The sequence below is a fragment of the Amblyraja radiata genome, chromosome 20 (genome assembly GCF_010909765.2).
Source record: "Amblyraja radiata isolate CabotCenter1 chromosome 20, sAmbRad1.1.pri, whole genome shotgun sequence".
In the NCBI taxonomy this organism is placed as follows: Eukaryota; Metazoa; Chordata; class Chondrichthyes; order Rajiformes; family Rajidae; genus Amblyraja; species Amblyraja radiata.
Genome location: NC_045975.1, coordinates 2854718 through 2875030, shown reverse-complemented (window position 1 = coordinate 2875030; position 20313 = coordinate 2854718). Strand labels below are relative to the sequence as shown.

The window sequence follows — 20313 nt, the reverse complement described above, 5'->3', positions numbered from 1 at the left end:
CCATTCTCCTGCCTTCTCCCCATAACCCCTGACCCCCATACGAATAAAGAATCTATCCATCTCTGCCTTAAAAACTTTTTGTCTTTTCGTGTACTATCTAGCATCGGCAGTTCTTTGTGTTCCATAGTTTTCAGTTCCCCTAGTCTGAAACACAATCCCGTCTTTGTGTTTCTTTAGAAACTCCAGACTCTCTCTCTCCTGACTGTCTGAAGAAGGGCTTCGACCCGAAACGTCACCCATTCATTCTCTCCAGAGATGCTGTCTGTCCCGCTGAGTTACTCCAGCATTTTGTGTCTATCTTCGGTGTAAACCAGCATCTGCAGTTCCTTCCTGCACAAGTGTCTTTTAAGTGTGGTTTATAGTCCCTGCCTCAACTACCTCCTCTGGCAGCTCATTCCTCATATTCAACGCTGCTCTCCTTATTGCCACATGTAGCCAGGTGCTGTGACATTTTACTGAACATTCTGCATCTGCAGTTCCTTCTTAAACACTGAACATTCTGTGTCAGTATAAGTATCGCATGTGCAAGTGAATAGAATCAGAAGCAGACAGACAGCCTGAAGAAGGGTCTCGACCCGAAACATCACCCATCCCTTCTCTCCACAGATGCTGCCCGTCCCGCTGAGTTACTCCAGCATTTTGTGTCTATCTTCGGTGTAAACCAGCATCTGCAGTTCCTTCCTGCACAAGTGTCTTTTAAGTGTGGTTTATAGTCCCTGCCTCAACTACCTCCTCTGGCAGCTCATTCCTCATATTCAACGCTGCTCTCCTTATTGCCACATGTAGCCAGGTGCTGTGACATTTTACTGAACATTCTGCATCTGCAGTTCCTTCTTAAACACTGAACATTCTGTGTCAGTATAAGTATCGCATGTGCAAGTGAATAGAATCAGAAGCAGACAGACAGCCTGAAGAAGGGTCTCGACCCGAAACATCACCCATCCCTTCTCTCCACAGATGCTGCCCGTCCCGCTGAGTTACTCCAGCATTTTGTGTCTATCTTCGGTGCAAACCAGCATCTGCAGTTCCTTCCGACACAACTAAAAAAGTTTTCGCACTCGCCGGCTAGGTCACAGGCTCACACCATTGTGATCTCAGCAACAGCGTGTGTGTGTGATCGATCGCCCGACCGCCGCGTCTCGTCTCGCCGGCCTCCACACTACATTGGTATTTGTTCAACTGGGGAATCCTTGGCCACACCCCGGCGTGAAAGTGTTTGAGAGTGAGAGAGAGAGGGAGGGAGAGACTTGTACCGGGCCAGGGGGAGTGGTTGCTCCAGACTCGCCTCTTGTCTGACAGTGTGGATTCTAAGTGAAACTTACCACCACAGTGATTTCACGTTCGGGGATACCCTTCCTCTGTGTGTGCGTGTCTCTCTCTTTCTCTCTCACTGTGTCCCTCTCTCTCACACTCTCTGTCTCCCACTCCGTGTCTCTCTCTGTGTGTCTCTACCTTTCTCTGTGTCTCTCTGTCTCTCTGTCTCTCTCTCTCTCCGACTCCCTTTCTGTGTCTCTCCCTCTGTGTCTCTCTCTGTCTCTGTGTGTGTGTGTCTCTCTGTGTTTATCTCTCTGTCTCTCTGTGTGTCTCTCTGTGTGTCTCTCTCTCTGTCTCTCTCTCTCTCTCCCCCTCTGTCTCTCTCTCTGTCTCTCTCTCTGTCTCTCTCTGTGTGCCCACTGCACATGCACACTTCCAGCCTGGCTGACTTCGCCCCTGCACTGGGATGGATGTTGAAGCCAGCGACGTGGACCCCAGCGACGTTGACCACAAGCCCGGGTCCCAGGGGGGCAACCCCGCCGACGACACACGTGGACTATTGGACGTGATCTCCCAAGAGACCCAGAATGACACCGAGGGTCAGACTCCGGCGTCGGCCTCTCCCGCCGGTAAGTGGACACCACCCACCCAATCTTGTGTGTAGGAAGGAACTGCAGATGCCGGCTTCAACCGAAGGAAGATACAAAATGCTGGAGTAACTCAGCGGGCCAGGCAGCATCTCTGGACTGGAGTCTAAAGACCCGAAACGGCCCCCATTCCTTCTCTCCAGAGATGCTGCCTGTCCCGCTGAGTGACTCCAGCACTTTGTGTCTGTCTAGTCACCCTTTATCCATACAGTGTGTGTGGTCATGTGGATGTCCCCTCGCCTCAACACCCTATCCTGCTCTAGTCTACTCCCCCAACCCTATCCTACCCCTCCCTACCAGCCCCACCCCATAACACTCAGCTTTCCGGAGCCCTGCGCGATGTCGGGACCAGCTCCGCACAACTCCATACGGCTCCGGCGATGGAAGTGGGACCGGTCCCGCGAGGCCGTACGGCTCAAGCGACCACGTTAGGTCGCGCTTGCCGCATGCAATCGCATGCTCGTGGGACAGGCCCTTAACTGTGTTTAATGGACACTTGGACAGGGACATGGATTGGAGAAGATTAGAGGGACACAGCTTAGAGGGGGCATCATGGACAGGTTGGGCCGAATGGCCTGTTTCCATGCTGGATGACTCCCTAACTTTGATTCCATAAGAGATCTACTTTTATTTTCAGCTGTAATCATCATGAGATGATCACAAGCTTGAATGGCAACGTTTGTACTGGTTTGTGGGAGGAGTGGGGATGTGGTCATACGTGATAGGAGTAGAATTAGGCCATTCGGCCCATCGAGTCTACTCCACCATTCAATCATGGCTGATCTATCTCTGCCTCCTAACCCCATTCTCCTGCCTTCTCCCCATAACCCCTGACACCCATACTAATGAAGAACATATCGGGACATATGACAGTAAAACACTCTTGACTTTCTAGCGATAGACACAAGATGCTGGAGTAACTCTTTCTCTGGCAACGCCACGGGGCAAATGGATATCCATCTGAGAGAACAGTGAACATTTATTTAGTTCTGTGAAAACACAATGCAGCGGGCAGTGCGGCAGCCGCTGTTATTGATCGGTGTGCCGGGGGGGGTTGAAGCAGCAAAGCTCAGTCTTGGAAGTCAAAGATCTATAATGATCTATAATGTTACCCGTCACAGCTTAGTTTAGTGTATCTTAGCCTTTTTTAGTTTATCTCAGATTATCTCAGATTATTGTAGTTTATATTATCTTAATTTCGTTTATTTTAGTTCATCTTATCTCATGTTAGCTCATCTCAGCAGTTTATTTTAACATAGTTTATCAGCTTCTTTTAGCTTAGTTTAGCTTATCTTAGCTTTCCTTCCTTAAGATTATCTTACCTTACCTGCGTGTACCTGAGTGTACCTGCGTTTACCTGCGTATACCTGAGTGTACCTGTGTGTACCTGCGTTTACCTGCGTTTACCAGTCAGCAGAAAGACAATGCTCAATTACAATCAAGCCGCCCACAGTGCACGGATACTGGATGAAGGGAATAACGTTCAATGCAAGATAAAGTCCGATTAAAGATAGTCCGAGGGTCTCCACTAAGGTAGATGGGAGGTCAGGACCGCACTCCAGTTGGTGAGAGGATGGTTCCGTTTCCTGATAACAGCTGGGAGGAAACTGTCCCTGAATTCTACCTTACATAGAAACATAGAAACATAGAAATTAGGTGCAGGAGTAGGCCATTCGGCCCTTCGAGCCTGCACCGCCATTCAATATGATCATGGCTGATCATCCAACTCAGTATCCCGTACCTGCCTTCTCTCCATACCCTCTGATCCCCTTAGCCACAAGGGCCACATCTAACTCCCTCTTAAATATAGCCAATGAGCTGGCCTCGACTACCCTCTTAGTGCTTACTGCGCAGTTCCTTCTTGCACACCTTAAGAATTTGATATGTTTCTATAAGATCCCCTCTCATCGTTCTAAATTGCAGTGAATGTAATATCAGGCATCCTCTAGTCTGGCTTCCAGTCATTTGCAATGTGGTTGATTGTATAGCGAGGAACTGGATAGACTCGGCTTGTACTCGCTAGAATTTAGAAGATTGAGGGGGGATCTTATAGAAACTTACAAAATTCTTAAGGGGTTGGACAGGCCAGATGCAGGAAGATTATTCCTGATCTCGGGGAAGTCCAGAACAAGGGGTCACAGTTTAAGGATAAGAGGGAAATCTTTTAGGACCGAGATGAGAAAATCATTTTTCACACAGAGAGTGGTGAATCTGTGAAATTCTCTGCCACAGAAGGTAGTTGAGGCCAGTTCATTGGCTATATTTAAGAGGGAGTTAGATGTGGCCCTTGTGGCTAAAGGGATCAGGGGGTATGGAGAGAAGGGTACAGGATACTGAGTTGGATGTTCAGCCATGATCATATTGAATGTCGGTGCAGGCTCGAAGGGCCGAATGGCCTACTCCTGCACCTATTGTCTATGTTTCTATGAACTGCAGATGTAATTGCTCTTTGAAAGCTGCTCTGTTTGAAACCAATATGTGACTTGGTTTAGTTTAGTTTCGAGATACAGCACGGAAACAGGCCCTTCGGCCCACCGGGTCCGCGCTGACCAACGATCCCCGCACACTAACACTATCCTACTCCCACTAGGGACAATTTTTACATTTACCAAGCTAATTAATCTACAAACCTGCATGTCTTTGGAGTGTGGGAGGAATCCGAAGATCTCGGAGAAAACCCACGCAGGTCACGGGGAGAACGTACAAACTCCGTAAAGACAGCGCCCGTAGTCGGGATCGAACCTGGCTCTCCGGCGTTGCATTCGCTGTAAGGCAGCAAGTCTACCGCTGCGCCACCGTGCAGTAGAGTCACCCGCCTCGTCTCCTTTAAACTTTTCCCCTCTGCCTCTGTAGTCTTTGATATTTCCATCCTGGGAACAATATTTTTTGGCCAAGCATCGAATCCCACCTGACAAACGTGAGTCCAACCGGTTAAATTATTCTAACAGGAGATGGGGCGGCGCAATGGTAGAGTTGCTGCCACACAGCGCCGGTGACCCGGGTTCGATCCTGACTCCAGGCGCTGTCTGTACGGAGTTTGTACGTTCTCCCCGTGACCCGCGTAGCTTTTCTCCGGGTGCTCCAGTTTCCTCCCACATTCCAAAGACGTGCGGGTTTGTAGGTTAATTGGCTTGGTATAAATGTAAATTGTCCCCAGTGTGTGTAAGATAATGCTAGTGTGCGGGGATCGCTGGTCGGTAAAGACTCGGTGGGCCGAAGGGCCTGTTTCCGCACTGTATCTCTAAACTAAACTGAGAATCTCTTTGGAACGTGGAAAACATGATTCTATTTGCCTGTGACAATAATTAATACAATGTTAAGTATATTATTGGCTGGAAGTCATTTTGCCGTCTAATGGTGATGAGAGAATGATAAGTATTTTTCTTTGTGTATTTTACACAGGAATAATTTATTCGTTTGAATTCATCGAAGTTTCTGGAAACCTTCATTTCTTTAGAAACTGTTCTTAGATCTCTGACAAACTGATCATGATCAGTGCTTGCATGGTACAGAAATACTTTATTTCATCTTTTATTCCCCTTAGCCTCTTGCGAGCATTTGACAATAAACTATTCCTAATTCAGCTCCCAACATAGGGGCGGCACGGTGGCACAGCGGGTAGAGCCACTGCCTCACAGCGCCAGGGACCAGAGTTCGATGCTCACCTCGGGTGCTGTCTGTGTGGAGTTTGCACGCTCTCCCTGTGACCGCGTGGGTTTCCTCCGGGGGCCCTGGTTTCCTCCCACATCCACAAGACGTGCGGGTTTGTAGGTTAATCGGCCCCTCTGTAAATTGCCTCCTAGTGTGTAGGGAGTGGATGAGAAAGTGGGATAGCATAGAACTAGTGTGAACGGGTGATCAATGGTTGGCATGGACTCGGTGGGCCGAAGGGCCTGTTTCCCTTGGTGCAGGGGAGAGAAAAGACTTTGCCTTCCATCACAGTGAGGAGGAGATTCACTGTGATGGATGTTTGTGTAAATTAAATTGTTTGTATGTCTTGTAGGCATTGTCTATGTTTGTATGGCTGTAGAAACTAAGTTTTGTTTGAGCCTCACAACCGCATGTAATAAATATTCAATATTCAATTCCACACTGTATCTCTAAAACTAAATATAGTTCACAGCTCTAATATGCAAGCAGAAAGTTTGAAAAGAGGAACGACCATACAAAAGTATAACCTCATAGATGTTAGGAGGACGATTTTCTTCTTTAAAGGCAAAGTAGATGACTACTTAACACTCAGAGCATTGAGTATAGAAGTTGGGATGTAATGTTAAAATTGTACAAGGCATTGGTGAGGCCAATTCTGGGGTATGGTGTACAATTTTGGTCGCCTAATTATAGGAAGGATGTCAACAAAATAGAGAGAGTACAGAGGAGATTTACTAGAATGTTGCCTGGGTTTCAGCAACTAAGTTACAGAGAAAGGTTGAACAAGTTAGGGCTTTATTCTTTGGAGCGCAGAAGGTTAAGGGGGGACTTGATAGAGGTCTTTAAAATGATGAGAGGGATAGACAGTGTTGACGTGGATAAGCTTTTCCCATTGAGAGTAGGGAAGATTCAAACAAGGGGACATGACTTGAGAATTAAGGGACAGAAGTTTAGGGGTAACATGAGGGGGAACTTCTTTACTCAGAGAGTGGTGGCTGTGTGGAATGAGCTTCCAGTGAAGGTGGTGGAGGCAGGTTCGATTTTATCATTTAAAAATAAATTGGATAGTTATATGGACGGGAAAAGAATGGAGGGTTATGGTCTGAGCGCAGGTATATGGGACTAGGGGAGAATACGTGTTCGGCACGGACTAGAAGGGTCGAGATGGCCTGTTTCCGTGCTGTAATTGTTATATGGTTATATGGTTATTTAGTTTTATAAAGTGTTATAATGTTCAGAAATGTGTTCTAGCGTTATTACAGCATTTGGATACAAAGTTGTTACGTGGTCTGTTTTATAATGAATTAATAGTTTGGTGACAAATGTAACAACAAAGGTTGCATAGTATCGGAAAGAAGCAAAAAGTACAGATCCCTTTTACGTTTCAGAACAATGCTGACACCTTCAGATGTGATTTGTTAATAATATCTGAACAAAAGGATCTGTATGGACCATTGCAAGGATGGTGATTGGCTTCAAAACAGGGCACACAGTGAGAAATAGAAGTACAGTATCTGTAGCACGGTGGCGCAGCGGTAGAGTTGCTGCCTCACAGCGTCAGAGACCCGGGTTCAATCCTGACCGCGGGTGCTGTCCGTGCGGAGTTTGTACGTTCTCCCTGTGGGTTTTCTCTGAGATCTTCGGTTTCGTCCCACACTCCAAAGACGTACAGGTCTATAAATTGCCCCTAGTGTGTGTCCATATAACCATATAACAATTACAGCACAGAAACAGGCCATCTCGGCCTTTCTTGTCCGTGCCGAACACTTACTCTCAACTAGTCCCATATACCTGCGCTCAGACCATAACCCTCCATTCCTTTCCCGTCCATATACCTATCCAATTTATTTTTAAATGATAAAATCGAACCTGCCTCCACCACCTCCACTGGAAGCTTATTCCGCACAGCTACCACTCTCTGAGTAAAGAGGTTCCCCCTCATGTTACCCCTAATCTTCAGTCCCTTAATTCCCAAATCAAGGATAGAATTGGTTTAAGAAAGAATTGCAGATGCTGGAAAAATCGAAGGTGGACAAAAATGGTGGAGAAACTCAGCGGGTGAGGCAGCATGGCACGGACTCAGTGGGCCGAAGGGCCAGGTTCTGTGCTGTATCACTAAAGGGGGATTGGGCAGAAGCTTGCAGATGAAAGCACAGGTTCTCTTGGACAGTTGGTCGGGGTTCAATGGCAGAATGTACTGACGAGGGATCGGATAAAAGACAGCTCGTGTAGTAGCAATGTGTTCCTCTGGCAACTCTTCCTCCCGCTCGTCCCCTTCAGAATGTTCCGTACCCAAGCGGGGACATGTCTGGGACAACAGGGAGACCCTGTACCCTTCTGGAGACCCTGATCCCCACCGCAGACCTGGAGCTCTGCTTCTCTCACTGGAGAAATCCCAACAGTCTCAGTTTCAGTTTAGTTTATTGTCACGTGTACCGAGGTACAGTGGAAAGCTTTTGTTGCGTGTTAACCAGTCAGCGGGCAGACAATACATGATTACAATCGAGCCATTCACAGTGTACAGATACATGATAAGGGAATAACGTTTAGTGCAAGGTAAAGCCAGTAATGTCCGATCAAAGATAGTCCGAGGGTCACCAATGAGGTAGATAGTAGTTCAGCACTGCTCTCTGGTTGTGGTAGGATGGTTCAGTTGCCTGATAACAGCTGGGAAGAAACTGTCCCTGAATCTGGAGGTGTGTGCGTTTGTTTTCACGCTTCTGTACCTCTTGCCCGATGTGAGAGGGGAGAAGAGGGAGTGGCCGGGGTGAGACTGGTCCTTGATGATGCTGCTGGCCTTGCCGAGGCAGCGTGAGGTGTAGATGGGAGGGGGGTTTGGTTTGTGTGATGGTCTGGGCTGCGTCCACAATTCAGTGCAATTCCTTGCGGTCTTGGATGGAGCTGGAGCTGGAGCTGTTCACAAACCCAGTCATCATCGTTGAAAACATTGGTGGTGCAGTGGTGCCGGTTTCTGACGGGCATGGTGACGGACGCCCCACACATCTCTGTCCGTGCAGCTGGTAAGCTCCTCTTTTGTCTCTACACGTGCGTCTTCCATCAACGTCTTCAGCGTCGTCTTGTACACAACCCTAGTGAGACCACACCTGGAGTATTGTGTGCAGTTTTGGTCCCCTAATTTGAAGAAGGACATTCTTGCTATTGAGGGAGCCCAGCGTAGGTTCACCAGGTTAATTCCCGGGTTGGCGGGACTGTCATATGCTGAGAGAATGGAGCGGCTGGGCTTGTACACTCTGGAGTTTAGAAGGATGAGAATTGGAATCTTATTGAAACATATAAGATTATTAAGGGTTTGGACACGCTAGAGGCAGGAAACATGTTCCCGATGTTGGGGGAGTCCAGAACCAGGGGCCACAGTTTAAGAATAAGGGGTAAGCCTTTTAGAACGGAGATGAGGAAACACTTTTTCACACAGAGAGTGGTGAGTCTGTGGAATTCTCTGAGGGCGATGGAGGCTGGTTCTCTGGATACTTTCAAGAGAGAGCTAGATAGGGCTCTTAAAGTTAGCAGAGTCAGGGGATATGGGGAGAAGGCAGGAACGGGGTACTGATTGGGGAATAATCAGCCATGATCACATTGAATGGTGGTGCTGGTTCGAAGGGCTGAATGGCCCCCTCCTGCACCTGTTGTCTATTGTCTTGATCGGCCGTCCCAGGTCATGTCTTCCATGGGTGGGTTCCCACAGCACCACCTTGTTTGTGGGTATCTCTGGGTGGTGGTGGCGGTGACCAGCGAGCCTCATCCTTCTCCATCTGATCTTCTCGGTCAGAGGTGGAATCTCCCCGTAGAGATGGGCGTTGGTGGTGTGGCCCCTCCCAACTGACATTTGGAACTTTCCTGAGCATTCGCGTGTAGGTGCCATCGAGGACCCAAGCTGTGAGGCATCCCGATAAGATGCTTTCTCCCATGGCCACTCACCCTGACTGTTCCCGCCCCTGTTGTGCATTGGAGTCAGGAGAACCAACTGAGCCTGAGGAAGGGTCCCAATAGACAATAGGTGCAGGAGTAGGCCATTCGGCCTTCGAGCCAGCACTGCCATTCAATGTGATCGTGGCTGATCATCCCCAATCAGTACCCCGTTCCTGCCTTCTCCCCGTATTCCCTGACTGCTATTTTTATCAATCAATCAATCAACTTTTATTGTCATCTTGCAAGCAACAGTTGTACAGTGCAAAATGAAAAGACGTTTCCCAGGGAATACCGGAGCATCGCACATGAAATTTAAAACATTTCACACATAATAACAGTAAAAACAATCCAGTCCCTGATGGAACAGTATAAATAGTTAAAAGCAGGTAAAACAACAACGTTAAAATACAGTAAAACCAATCATAAAAATGTCCGGGGCAGCTGATTTGAGTGGCCAGTGCCAGTTATTAAAGTGTCCGTGCCAGCCGCAGAATCAGGTGACTGTGAGTACAGAGTGACTGTTTAGCAGCCTCACAGCCTGTGGTAGGAAGCTGTTTAGCAGTCTTGTAGTCCGGGCTTTGATGCTTCGATATCTCTTGCCTGATGGCAGGAGATCCAGGTGTATGTGGAAGGGGTGCAGTTTGTCCTTAGCAATTCTCTGAGCTTTTTTCAGACAGCGGCTCTGGAACAGTTCTTGTACCGAGGGTAGGGAGACGCCAATGATCCTCTCTGCTCCCCTCACTACCCTCTGCATTAAGAGCCCTATCCAGCTCTCTCTTGAAAGCATCCAGAGAACCGGCCTCCAGAGAATTCCACAGACTCACCACTCTCTGATCACAACAAAAGTGTTTCCTCGTCTCCGTTCTGATGCTATCCCCAACCTCCCTACCGCTGCTTGGTGGTCTGTGTACAACTCCAACAAGCGTTTTCTGTCCATGACTATTCCGCAGTTCTACCCATACCGATTCTACAGCATCCAAGCTGAACTGTCTCCATATCATTCCTGTATTGGGGCTGGAATAGCCTTCTCTCCTTATTTTACCTAAGATCTTGCGTAAGTCCTCGAGGGCGGCACGGCGGCGCAGCTGGTAGAGTTGCTGCCTCACCGCGCCGGAGACCCGGGTTCAATCCTGACCTCGGGTGCTGTCTGTGTGGAGTTGGCACGTTCTCCCCGTCACCAGGTGGCTTTCTTCCCGGTGCTCCGGTTTCCTCCCACATCCCAAAGACCAGCGGGTTTGTTGGTTAAGCGGCCCCCTTGTACAAGCCCAGCGAGTGAATGACGAAATGGGATAACACGGAGCGAGTGCGAGCGGGCGAGCAATGGTCGGCATGGACTCGGCTGGACGAAGGGCGACCAAAGTTGCCATGGAGACCAAAGTTTCCGTGTTGTATCGCTAAATTCTGAACATTGCCAGCCAGTGAAAAATCATTTGTGATTCAATCCTCGCTTCATAACTAAGACTTACGGCTCACAAAGTTTATTTTTCTTATCATCTCTTCCTATTAAACATCCTCCATGCCCAGTACTTAAGTGCTTACAGACATATTCAGAGAATACTTCTTGAGAGCAAAAATACTTATCCGCTAATTTGGACCATCAAAATGGAATTTCACAAAGTTCTTTCAGGGCAAAATCTAAACAAAGAGATACAGCTAGTGAGGGATAGGCAGAGGTGTCGAATACTCACTATTCACAGAAGACACATGACACTTGAAAAATGTCTGCTGATTTGTACAATGTATCTGATGAAAATGATTTGCTGCCAAAGATGATTAAAGTTTAGAGGAACTTTGTTTTTATTAAACTGAGTAATTCCATATTGTCCGTCTGCCCAATGTGGCTGTGGTTTACTGATTATAGTTCTTTACAAAGCTTAGAACTAATGACGAAGTGAAAGCATCGCATTATTTTCTACACATAAATAGTGTCAATGTGCGGGGATCGCTGGTCGGCGCGGACTCGGTGGGCCGATGGGCCTGTTTCCGTGCGATATCTCATAAACTCAAACTAAAGCTAAAACTACTATTGGTGAAGCAGCGATAGTATTTAAACAGCGGTGGAGAAGTGGGAAGGGCTTGTCCCACTTGGTGATTTTTTTAGGCGACTGTTATAGTCTTAGCAGTTCGCTGAAAAACCGGTGACTGGACTAATGGGCCTGTCCCACTTAAGGGCCTGTCCCACCTTCACAACCTAATTCACAACCTTTTTTACTCGTGGACATTTTTCATCGAACTAGAAAAACGCCCCGACCTACTTGATGCCACGAGTACCTACGGCTAGCATCACGACCTACCTACGACCTCGTGACGACCATGCTGCGAGTATAAGTCAAGGGCAAACTCGGCAGACATCATAGACAATAGGTGCAGGAGTAGGCCATTCGGCCCTTCGAGCCAGCACCGCCATTCAATGTGATCATGGCTGATCATCCCCAATCAGTACCCCGTTCCTGCCTTCTCCCCATATCCCCTGACTCCACAATTTTTAAGAGCTCTATCTAGCTCTCTCTTGAAAGTATCCCGAGAACCGGCCTCCACCGCCCTCTGAGGCGGAGAATTCCACAGACATGAATTAGGTTGTGAAAGTGGGACAGGCCCTTCAGGCGATTTTTTAGGAGGCTGCCGGCCACTACGACAATGGAATTCACCAAAGTCAGCACCTGGCAACAACCCACGCCATCCCGACGACAGCCTATGCCAACCTACGATAGCACCTACGTCAGGAGAAGACAAGCTACGACAAGCCCACGGTCACTGACTGTCCCGCTGAAAAGTTTTGAACATTTCAAAATCCAGCGGTGACCAGATAAAGACTCTTTGGGCAACTGAGGAGACGACTCACGACCATACGGACGACATCCTGGCGACCACGTGGCAACAGCCTAGTTGCTGTAAATATCGTCTAAGTGGGACAGGTCCTTAAAGATTTTTAAGGCAGCTAAGACTTGGATACAGGGACTAGGAATGGAACATTTCATGCTAGATGCAATCGCTATGATTTCAAATGGAAGCCAACATTTTAACAGCAGATATGATGTTACGAATAAACGTTGCAATTCATACGCAGCCGATATTGGGCTTCTATGGAAAGCCTCTAGATGTGTTACTGGAAGTCGGAGTTGATGTCAGAGCTTGGGTTTTTGTGTACACTGCGACCTTACGATGAAAGTTTGGATTATCCAAGAAGCCTTTGAAACTTGTCCAAGTAACGATCCATTTGTAACACTTAGGGAAGATTTGTATGATCATCCAAGCTTTTGATGTACCAGACCAGGCCTAGCAGAGCTGGGAGAACATTGTTATACGCACATCACCATTCTCTTGTCAAAGATCTGCCTGCTTCTTCATCTTCAGTAGTTAATGGAGGCCTCTTGTGAAAATGATTCTATTTGGAGCATGCATGTAACACAATTCTTTTATTCATAAGTGGTCGGGAGATATTAGCTTTCATTTTTATTTATCTGCTGAGAGAGCATGAGTGGTGATTACTGTGAAATGTGTGGAGCTTCATAATTCATGTTTCCCTATTCCCTAACGTGGATGGAGTCCATTCGGCCCATAAAGTCTATGCTGGCACACAAAAATGCTGGAGAAACTCAGCGGGTGCAGCAGCATCTATGGAGCGAAGGAGATGGGCAACGTTTCGGGCCGAATCCCGCTCTCTAACTGCTCCCCCTCTGTGCCTCTCTAACAAGTCTATGCTGGCTCTAAGTTTTCTCATCAATACCAATTAGCCGACTCTCACACCAATCCAGATAGCGGAGTCAGGGGATATGGGGGCGAAGGCAGGATTGGGGATGATCAGCCATGATCACATTGAATGGCGGTGCTGGCTCGAATGGCCCCGTGACCCGCGTGGGTTTTCTCCGAGATCTTCGGTTTCCTCCCACACTCCAAAGACGTGCAGGGTTGTAGGTTAATTGGCTTGGTGTAAATGTAACATTGTCCCTAGTGTGTGTGTAGGATAGTGTTAGTGTGCGGGGATCGCCGGTCGGCACGGACCCGGTGGGCCGAAGGGCCTGTTTCCGTGCTGCATCTCTAAACTAAAACTAAACCTTTAAGTCCGTACATCATTGGGATGTGGGAGGATATTTACGCGGCCACAGGGGGGGGGATCGTGCAAACTCCACGCACACAGCACCCGAGGTCGGGATCGAACCTGGATCTCTGGCGCTGTGAGGCAGCCAGCGGCTCTGCCCGCTGCGCCACCGTGCCGCCCTCCACTTGCGAGCTTAAATCTGAGGTTAAATCTAGACGGAGACAGTTTCTGTATAGGGACATCTTCTGGGCGGCTGTTGATGCAATGAATCATCGCTCTGACCGACTGATGAGCCTCGCAGATAAGATGAACATGTCTGTGGTGGTGGTGAGATGCGTATAGATTTCTTGTGAATCCTCCACCCTCAAACCTTGGTGGATAAAGTGTCATTTAGATGTACGACTCTGTTGAACAACTGGCAGTAAACATGTCCATAGGAAGAGGACTTGTAAGATTTCAGTGGTGAGTTACGTTTTTTAATCATATTGATTTTGAAATAGGATACCACAGTAGTTTGGTTAGGCCGCTGATTTACCGAGCTTGCTATCTTAATGCCACAAACTTGGTCAACTAATATTTTGTCTTTTATAAATAAAAGCCTTCAAACCTGCAGTATAAATTCACTAGCGCGGGGAATAACTTTCAGCTTTTTTAAAAAAGGTCACACTCAGTAGAAGGCAGACAAAAATGCTGGAGAAACTCAGCGGGTGAGGCAGCATCTGTGGAGCGAAGGAATAGGTGACGTTTCGGGTCGAGACCCTTCTTCAGACCACACTTAGTTGAGATTGGTTTTAGTTTGGTTTGGATACAACGTGGAAACAGGCCCTTCTGCCCGCCCAGTCTAAATCTCTTTAGACAGAGGGTGGTGAATCTGTGGAATTCTTTGCCACATAAGGCTGTGGAGGCCAAGTCAGCGGATATATTTATGGCAGAGATAGATAGATTCTTGATTAGTACGGGTGTCTAATTAGTAGGTTTATTTATTCATGTGTGTATATATTTATATAAAGGTATATGGACACACTGATCTGTTTTGTAGTCAATGCCTACTATGTTCTGGTGTGCTGAAGCAAAGCAAGAATTTAATTGTCCTATCAGGGACACATGACAATAAACTCTCTTGAACTTGAGTCCGGGGTTATGGGGAGAAGGCAGGAGAATGGGGTTAGGAGGGAGAGATAGATCGGCCATGATTGAATGGTGGAGTAGACTTTATTTAATTTTGCTCCTATCACTTATGAACTTGTCAGTTTGTGAACTCCAGAACTCTGTGTCTTCTTTTATGGTTTCATTCCTCCTGGGTTGCTTGCAAATAAACCAAATCTATATCTATTTGTGAGTTCAGGGAGCTGCGAACTGGTGGCAGTGAAAGGAGTCATGGTGCATAGAGCTTGTCTCCAATTTTTTTTTAAATCATCTTTATTAGATTTAAGGTTTAAAGAGTCTTCAGCTGTTTAATGGCACAATATTTATCAGTGCCTACATTTTAATGGATTTGAATGATGCATCCTGGCTTGTTAGCGATTCCAATGAGTCCATCAGCAGTTTGGCCATTTTTAAAGCAACATTGAATTGAATACGTTAGCGTCACAAGTAGCAAGTCACGGTGAAACCCTGCTTGCATACACAAGGTATGCGAATAGTGGCCATATAAAGGGCGCTGACCAAACGACCAATGTACAATATTCCAGCGGGGAACCCCCCATCCTTCGTGTTCTGTTCCTTCTTTCATTCCTTCTCTTGTTTGCCTTCTGCTTCTTGGTTCTTGGTTTCCTGGTTCTCCAAAATATTCCAAATGGAATTTAAACTGGAGGGGGTGGAGGGAGGACTTAAGCCAGAAAGGGTTTTTGGGAGGAAAGAGCTACCTTAAATGTAGTTGCATCTGGTTGGGTAACTATAGTAGGGTGGAGATTATTCCATGCTTTAATTGTGCGGGGGAAGAACAAATTGCTGTACACATCTGTCTTTGTAGCTGGGATCACAAATTGGATCGAATGCCCTCGTCTGCTCCTAATTGGTTCGGGTTTGGTGTAGGTCTTGTAATCTATATCGAGCTGACCATTTAACATTTTGTAAAAACAGGTCAAACGGTGAGCTTCACGTCTGTCTTGGAGAGGGTTCCACCCCAGTGGATTCAGAAGTTTGGTAACACTCGCTTCTCTCTCATAGGTGTTAGTAACAAATCGAGCTGCCTGTCTTTGGACACGTTCGATGGAAGAAATGTTTTTATTTGTGTATGGGTCCCAAGCTGCAACTGCGTAGTCCAAATGAGGTCTAACGAGGGTGAAATACAGCTTCTCCTTGACAGAAGCTGAACAATGATGAAAGTTGCTTCCACCACCTTCTTTGGGCGCTGCATTCCAGATTGTGCGGCACGGTGGCGCAGCAGCGGGTGGAGCTGCTGCCTCACAGCGCCAGAGACCCAGGTTGGATCCTGACCAACCCTCTGCGGCCATTCCTTCTCCCCAGAGATGCTGCCTGTCTCGATGAGTCGCTTCAGCATTTTGCGTCGAACATCGAACCAAATAAAGGACGATTATTGTCAATGGCGGTACGCTTGAGGACAAGAGAATGTAGAACTCTGCAGCACAATATCAGGCCCTTCGGCCCACAATGTCTGTGCTAACCATGACGCCAAGAACAACTCTTATCTGCCAGCGCATCATCCAAATCCCTCCACTCCCTGTATATCCATGTGCCTATCCAGAAAGGTAATGCTGATGTATGTAAAGGCTCATTAGGTTAAACAATGCTCTTCTTCTTCTTCTTTCGTGTAGCATGCACAGCCTAAAGTTGTAGGACAACTTGTTCTATTTGATCTTCTGTTTGTGCACGTCGAGTTGATTGCATTAGTCGAAACAGGGCAGACCACGTAAAGGTTGCAATCTTCCACCCCAACAATGCTGTAAAAGCACGAGGACAACTTAACCAGGTGATACACTAAAGCTAGACACAAAATGGTGGAGTAACTCAGCGGGACAGGCAGCATCTTTGGGGCGAAGGAATGAGTGACGTTTCGGGTCGAGACCCTTCTTCAGACTGAAGAGACGTCGCCTATTCCTTCTCTCCAGAGATGCTGCCTGTCCCGCTGAGTTACTCCAGCATTTTCTGTCTTATCTTCAGGGTAAACCAGCATCCGCAGTTCCTTCCGACACACTAAAGCTCTATTTATGACTGGGATAAATGGAGGTTGGTCTTGGAGGGGGAGGATGCTACTCAAACTGTGGAGCATCCTGGACAATACAGCTCACACCCCCTCCGTGACACACTGGTCAACCTGAGGAGCACCTTCAGCAACAGACTGGTTCCACCAAGATGCAGCACAGAACACCACAGGAGATCCTTTTTCCCTGTGGCTATCAAAGTGTACAACTCCTCCCCCTTCTGTCGCGGGGTAGACTGAGACTGCCCCCCCCCCCCATGCTCCCCTCCCCAATCTTTGCCCTTCCCCAGTCCTGGACCTCCCACTCATCTCTTTAATTTCATGTACCTTGATGTGTTTTATGACGTGTTGGCAGACCAATATCCCTCCTGGGATAAATAAAGTTCTTTCGTATCCTATCGTACAATAACAACTATCTAAATCCTCAAATCTGAAAGAGATTGACTAATGGGTGTTCAGAAAATAAGTTTGTTAGAATGGATCTTCCCTGTCCAATTTTGTAATGGAATTTTTTCAATATCAGAGTCAATTTGACAAGTAATTTACAGTTTCTCTGGGGAAAGACATATGATTATATTTCTGGGAAGGTTGATGTTCAGTCCGGCTGCATGCTGTTAATGTGTCAAAAGCAAATGTTGAAATAGATGATGCAGCGAGGTATATTTGTGTGGATGACACGGACTGCCATCGATCAATAAGCAGAACTAAGAAAGCTTTGCTCGTAAGTTGAGAGGAGCAACAATCACACGGGCGGCGCAGCGGTAGAGTTGCTGCCTCGCGACGCCAGGGACACGGGTTTGATCCTGACTTACGGGTGCTGTCGGTACGGAGTTTGTACGCTCTCCCCGTGACCTGCGTGGGTTTTTGTCTTCCCCCAGATCTTTGGTTTCCTCCCACACTCCAAAGACGTGCAGGTTTGTAGGTTAATTGGCTTGGTATGAATGTAAAATTGTCCCTAGTGTTCATAGGTTAGCGTTAGTATGCGGGGATCGCTGGTCGGCACGGACTCGGTGGGCCGAAGGGCCTGTTTCCGCGCTGCATCTCTAAAATAATTTTTTTTTAAAAGGAGGGTTGTCAAAGAAGTGAAAGTGTCAAAGAAATGAGGAGGAATTTCTTTAGTCGGGGGTGGTGAATCTGTGGAATTCTTTGCCACAGACGGCGGTGGAGGCCAAGTAAATGGACAATTAAGGCAGAGATAGATAGATGCTTGATTAGTACGGGTGTCAGAGGTAATAGGGAGAAGGCAGGAGAATAGAGTTAGGAGGGAGAGATAGATCAGCCATGATTGATTGGGTGATGGGCCCGATTACCTAATTCTGCTCCTATCACTGATAAACATGAAAAGTTTGAACTTGTAAACAAGGGAAGGATGGCTTGCTGGTGACCTGAATGTGGGTGATGGCTACAGTGGGCCTTCATGGCCAGTTGCAGCCTGGACTGTGTATAATGCTGCCAATGTCTGGTGCAAATGGACTCCGCAGGGTGTACTTTAATCTTTCTTGCTATTGAGGGAGTGCAGCGCAGGTTTACAAGGTTAATTCCCGGGATGGTGGGACTGTCATACGCTGAGAGAATGGCGCGGCTGGGCTTGTACACTCTGGAGTTTAGAAGGATAAGAGGGGATCTTATTGAAACATACAAGATTATTAAGGGTTTGGACACGCTAGAGGCAAGAAACATGTTTCCGATGTTGGGGGAGTCCAGAACCAGGGGCCACAGTTTAAGAATAAGGGGTAAGCCATTTAGAACGGAGATGAGGAAACACTTTTTCACATTTCAGAGTTGTGAGTCTGTGGAATTCTCTATCTCAGAGGGCGGTGGAGGCAGGTTCTCTGGATACTTTCAAGAGAGAGCGAGATAGGGTCTTAAAGATAGCGGAGTCAGGGGATATGGGGAGAAGGCAGGAACGGGGTACTGATTGGGGATGATCAGCCTTGATCACATTGAATGGCGGTGCTGGCTCGAAGGGCCGAATGGCCTACTCCTGCACCTATTGTCTATTAATCGGGGAAAAGTTGCCCTTCGGGTTCCTACTGAATCTTCCCCCTCTCATCTTAAACCTCTATCCTCTTGTTCTTGATTTGTTCTGCTCTGGGTAAAAGACTGTGATCTACACTATCACTAGCCCTCAGTGATCACCCCTCATTCCCCTGCGTTCCAAGCAACTGTCCTCACTTGCCCAACCGCTCCCGACAGCTCAAATCCTAACAACACCTTGTAAAACTTCTACGCGATCTTTTCAGCTTGACAATATCATTCCTGTAGAATGGTGGCCAAAACTGAACACAATGCCCCTTACAACTGCAGGAAATGCTACACTTGCCCGCGAATCCATTCAAGGACCCAAGCAGTTTTTTCCAGGTGCGGCAGAGGTTCACCTGCACCTCCTCCAACCTCATCTATTGCATCTGCTGCTCTGGGTGTCAACAGCTCTACATCGGTGAGACCAAGCGTAGGCTTGGAGATCGCTTTGCCCAACACCTCCGCTCAGTTCGCACTAACCAACCTGATCTCCCGGTGGCCCAGCACTTCAACTCCCTCTCCCATTCCGAATCCGACCTTTCTGTCCTGGGCCTCCTCCATGGCCAGAGTGAGTCCCACCGTACATTGGAGGAACAGCACCACATATTTCGCTTGGGCAGTTTACACCCCAGCGGTATGAACATTGACTTCTCCAATTTCAGGTAGCCCCTGCTTTCTCCCTCCTTCCCCTCCCCTTCCCAGCTCTCCCCCAGCCCATTGTCTCCGCCTCTTCCCCCTCCCCTTTCCGCCCCCCCACCCCCACATCAGTCTGAAGAAGGGTCTCGACCCAAAACGTCACCCATTCCTTCTTTCCAGAGATGCTGCCTGTCCTGCTGAGTTACTCCAGCATTTTGTGTCTATCTTTTATTTTAGATTAGAATGTTTTTGAAAATCCCTACATGCTTATTCCCTTATTCTCTTAATATGTGTTTATGAAACCCAATCTATCACACGCTGAGAAGCACAGATGTTTATTTCAAAGATAAGTGATTTGCGGTTTCATTTAAAGATGTTGAGCACTGGTGGACATCAAGAGACTTGCATTTATAAATAACTCCCACACCCCTTCACGAAACCTTGTTCAGGCAGTGAACTCTTTCAAATTGTATTGTGGGAAACGGTAAAACCTTTGGTGTTTATCATGGGAGACGGCAGAATTCTTTATTTATCCTCCGACATATTCGCCACCTCCAACGGGATCCCACCACTGGCCAAACCCCTCTCCGCTTTCCGCAGAGACCGTTCCCTCCGCAACTCCCCTGTAAACTCCTCCCTTCCCAGGTACTTTCCCCTGCAACCCCACTGAGATGCAACACCTGTCCCTTTACCTCCCCCCTCGACTCCATCCAAGGACACTAACATTGTATTCAGGTGAGGCAGAGGTTCACGCACCTCCTCCAACCTTATCTACTGTATCGTTTAAGAAGGAACTGCAGATGCTGGAAAATCGAAGGTGGACAAAAATACTGGAGAAACTCAGCGGGTGCAGCAGCATCTATGGAACGAAGGAAATAGGCAACGTTTCGGGTCGAGACCCTATATCCGCTGTTTCAGGTTCTGGACTCCTGTACATCGGCGAGACCAAGCGCAGGCTCTGCGATCGTTTCGCT

The 20313-nt window shown here is 47.6% G+C and overlaps 1 protein-coding gene across 1 annotated transcript in view; it reads left to right on the top strand.

The window, feature by feature from the left end:
- The first annotated feature begins 1681 nt into the window (after positions 1 to 1681).
- ano3 (anoctamin 3) overlaps positions 1682 to 20313 on the top strand; it is a 195602-nt gene continuing 176970 nt past the window's right edge. Inside the window, exon 1 of the mRNA XM_033038644.1 lies at positions 1682 to 1883. Coding sequence (XP_032894535.1) covers positions 1721 to 1883 — 163 coding nt within the window. The 5' untranslated portion in view covers positions 1682 to 1720. The remainder of the gene's footprint in view (positions 1884 to 20313) is intronic.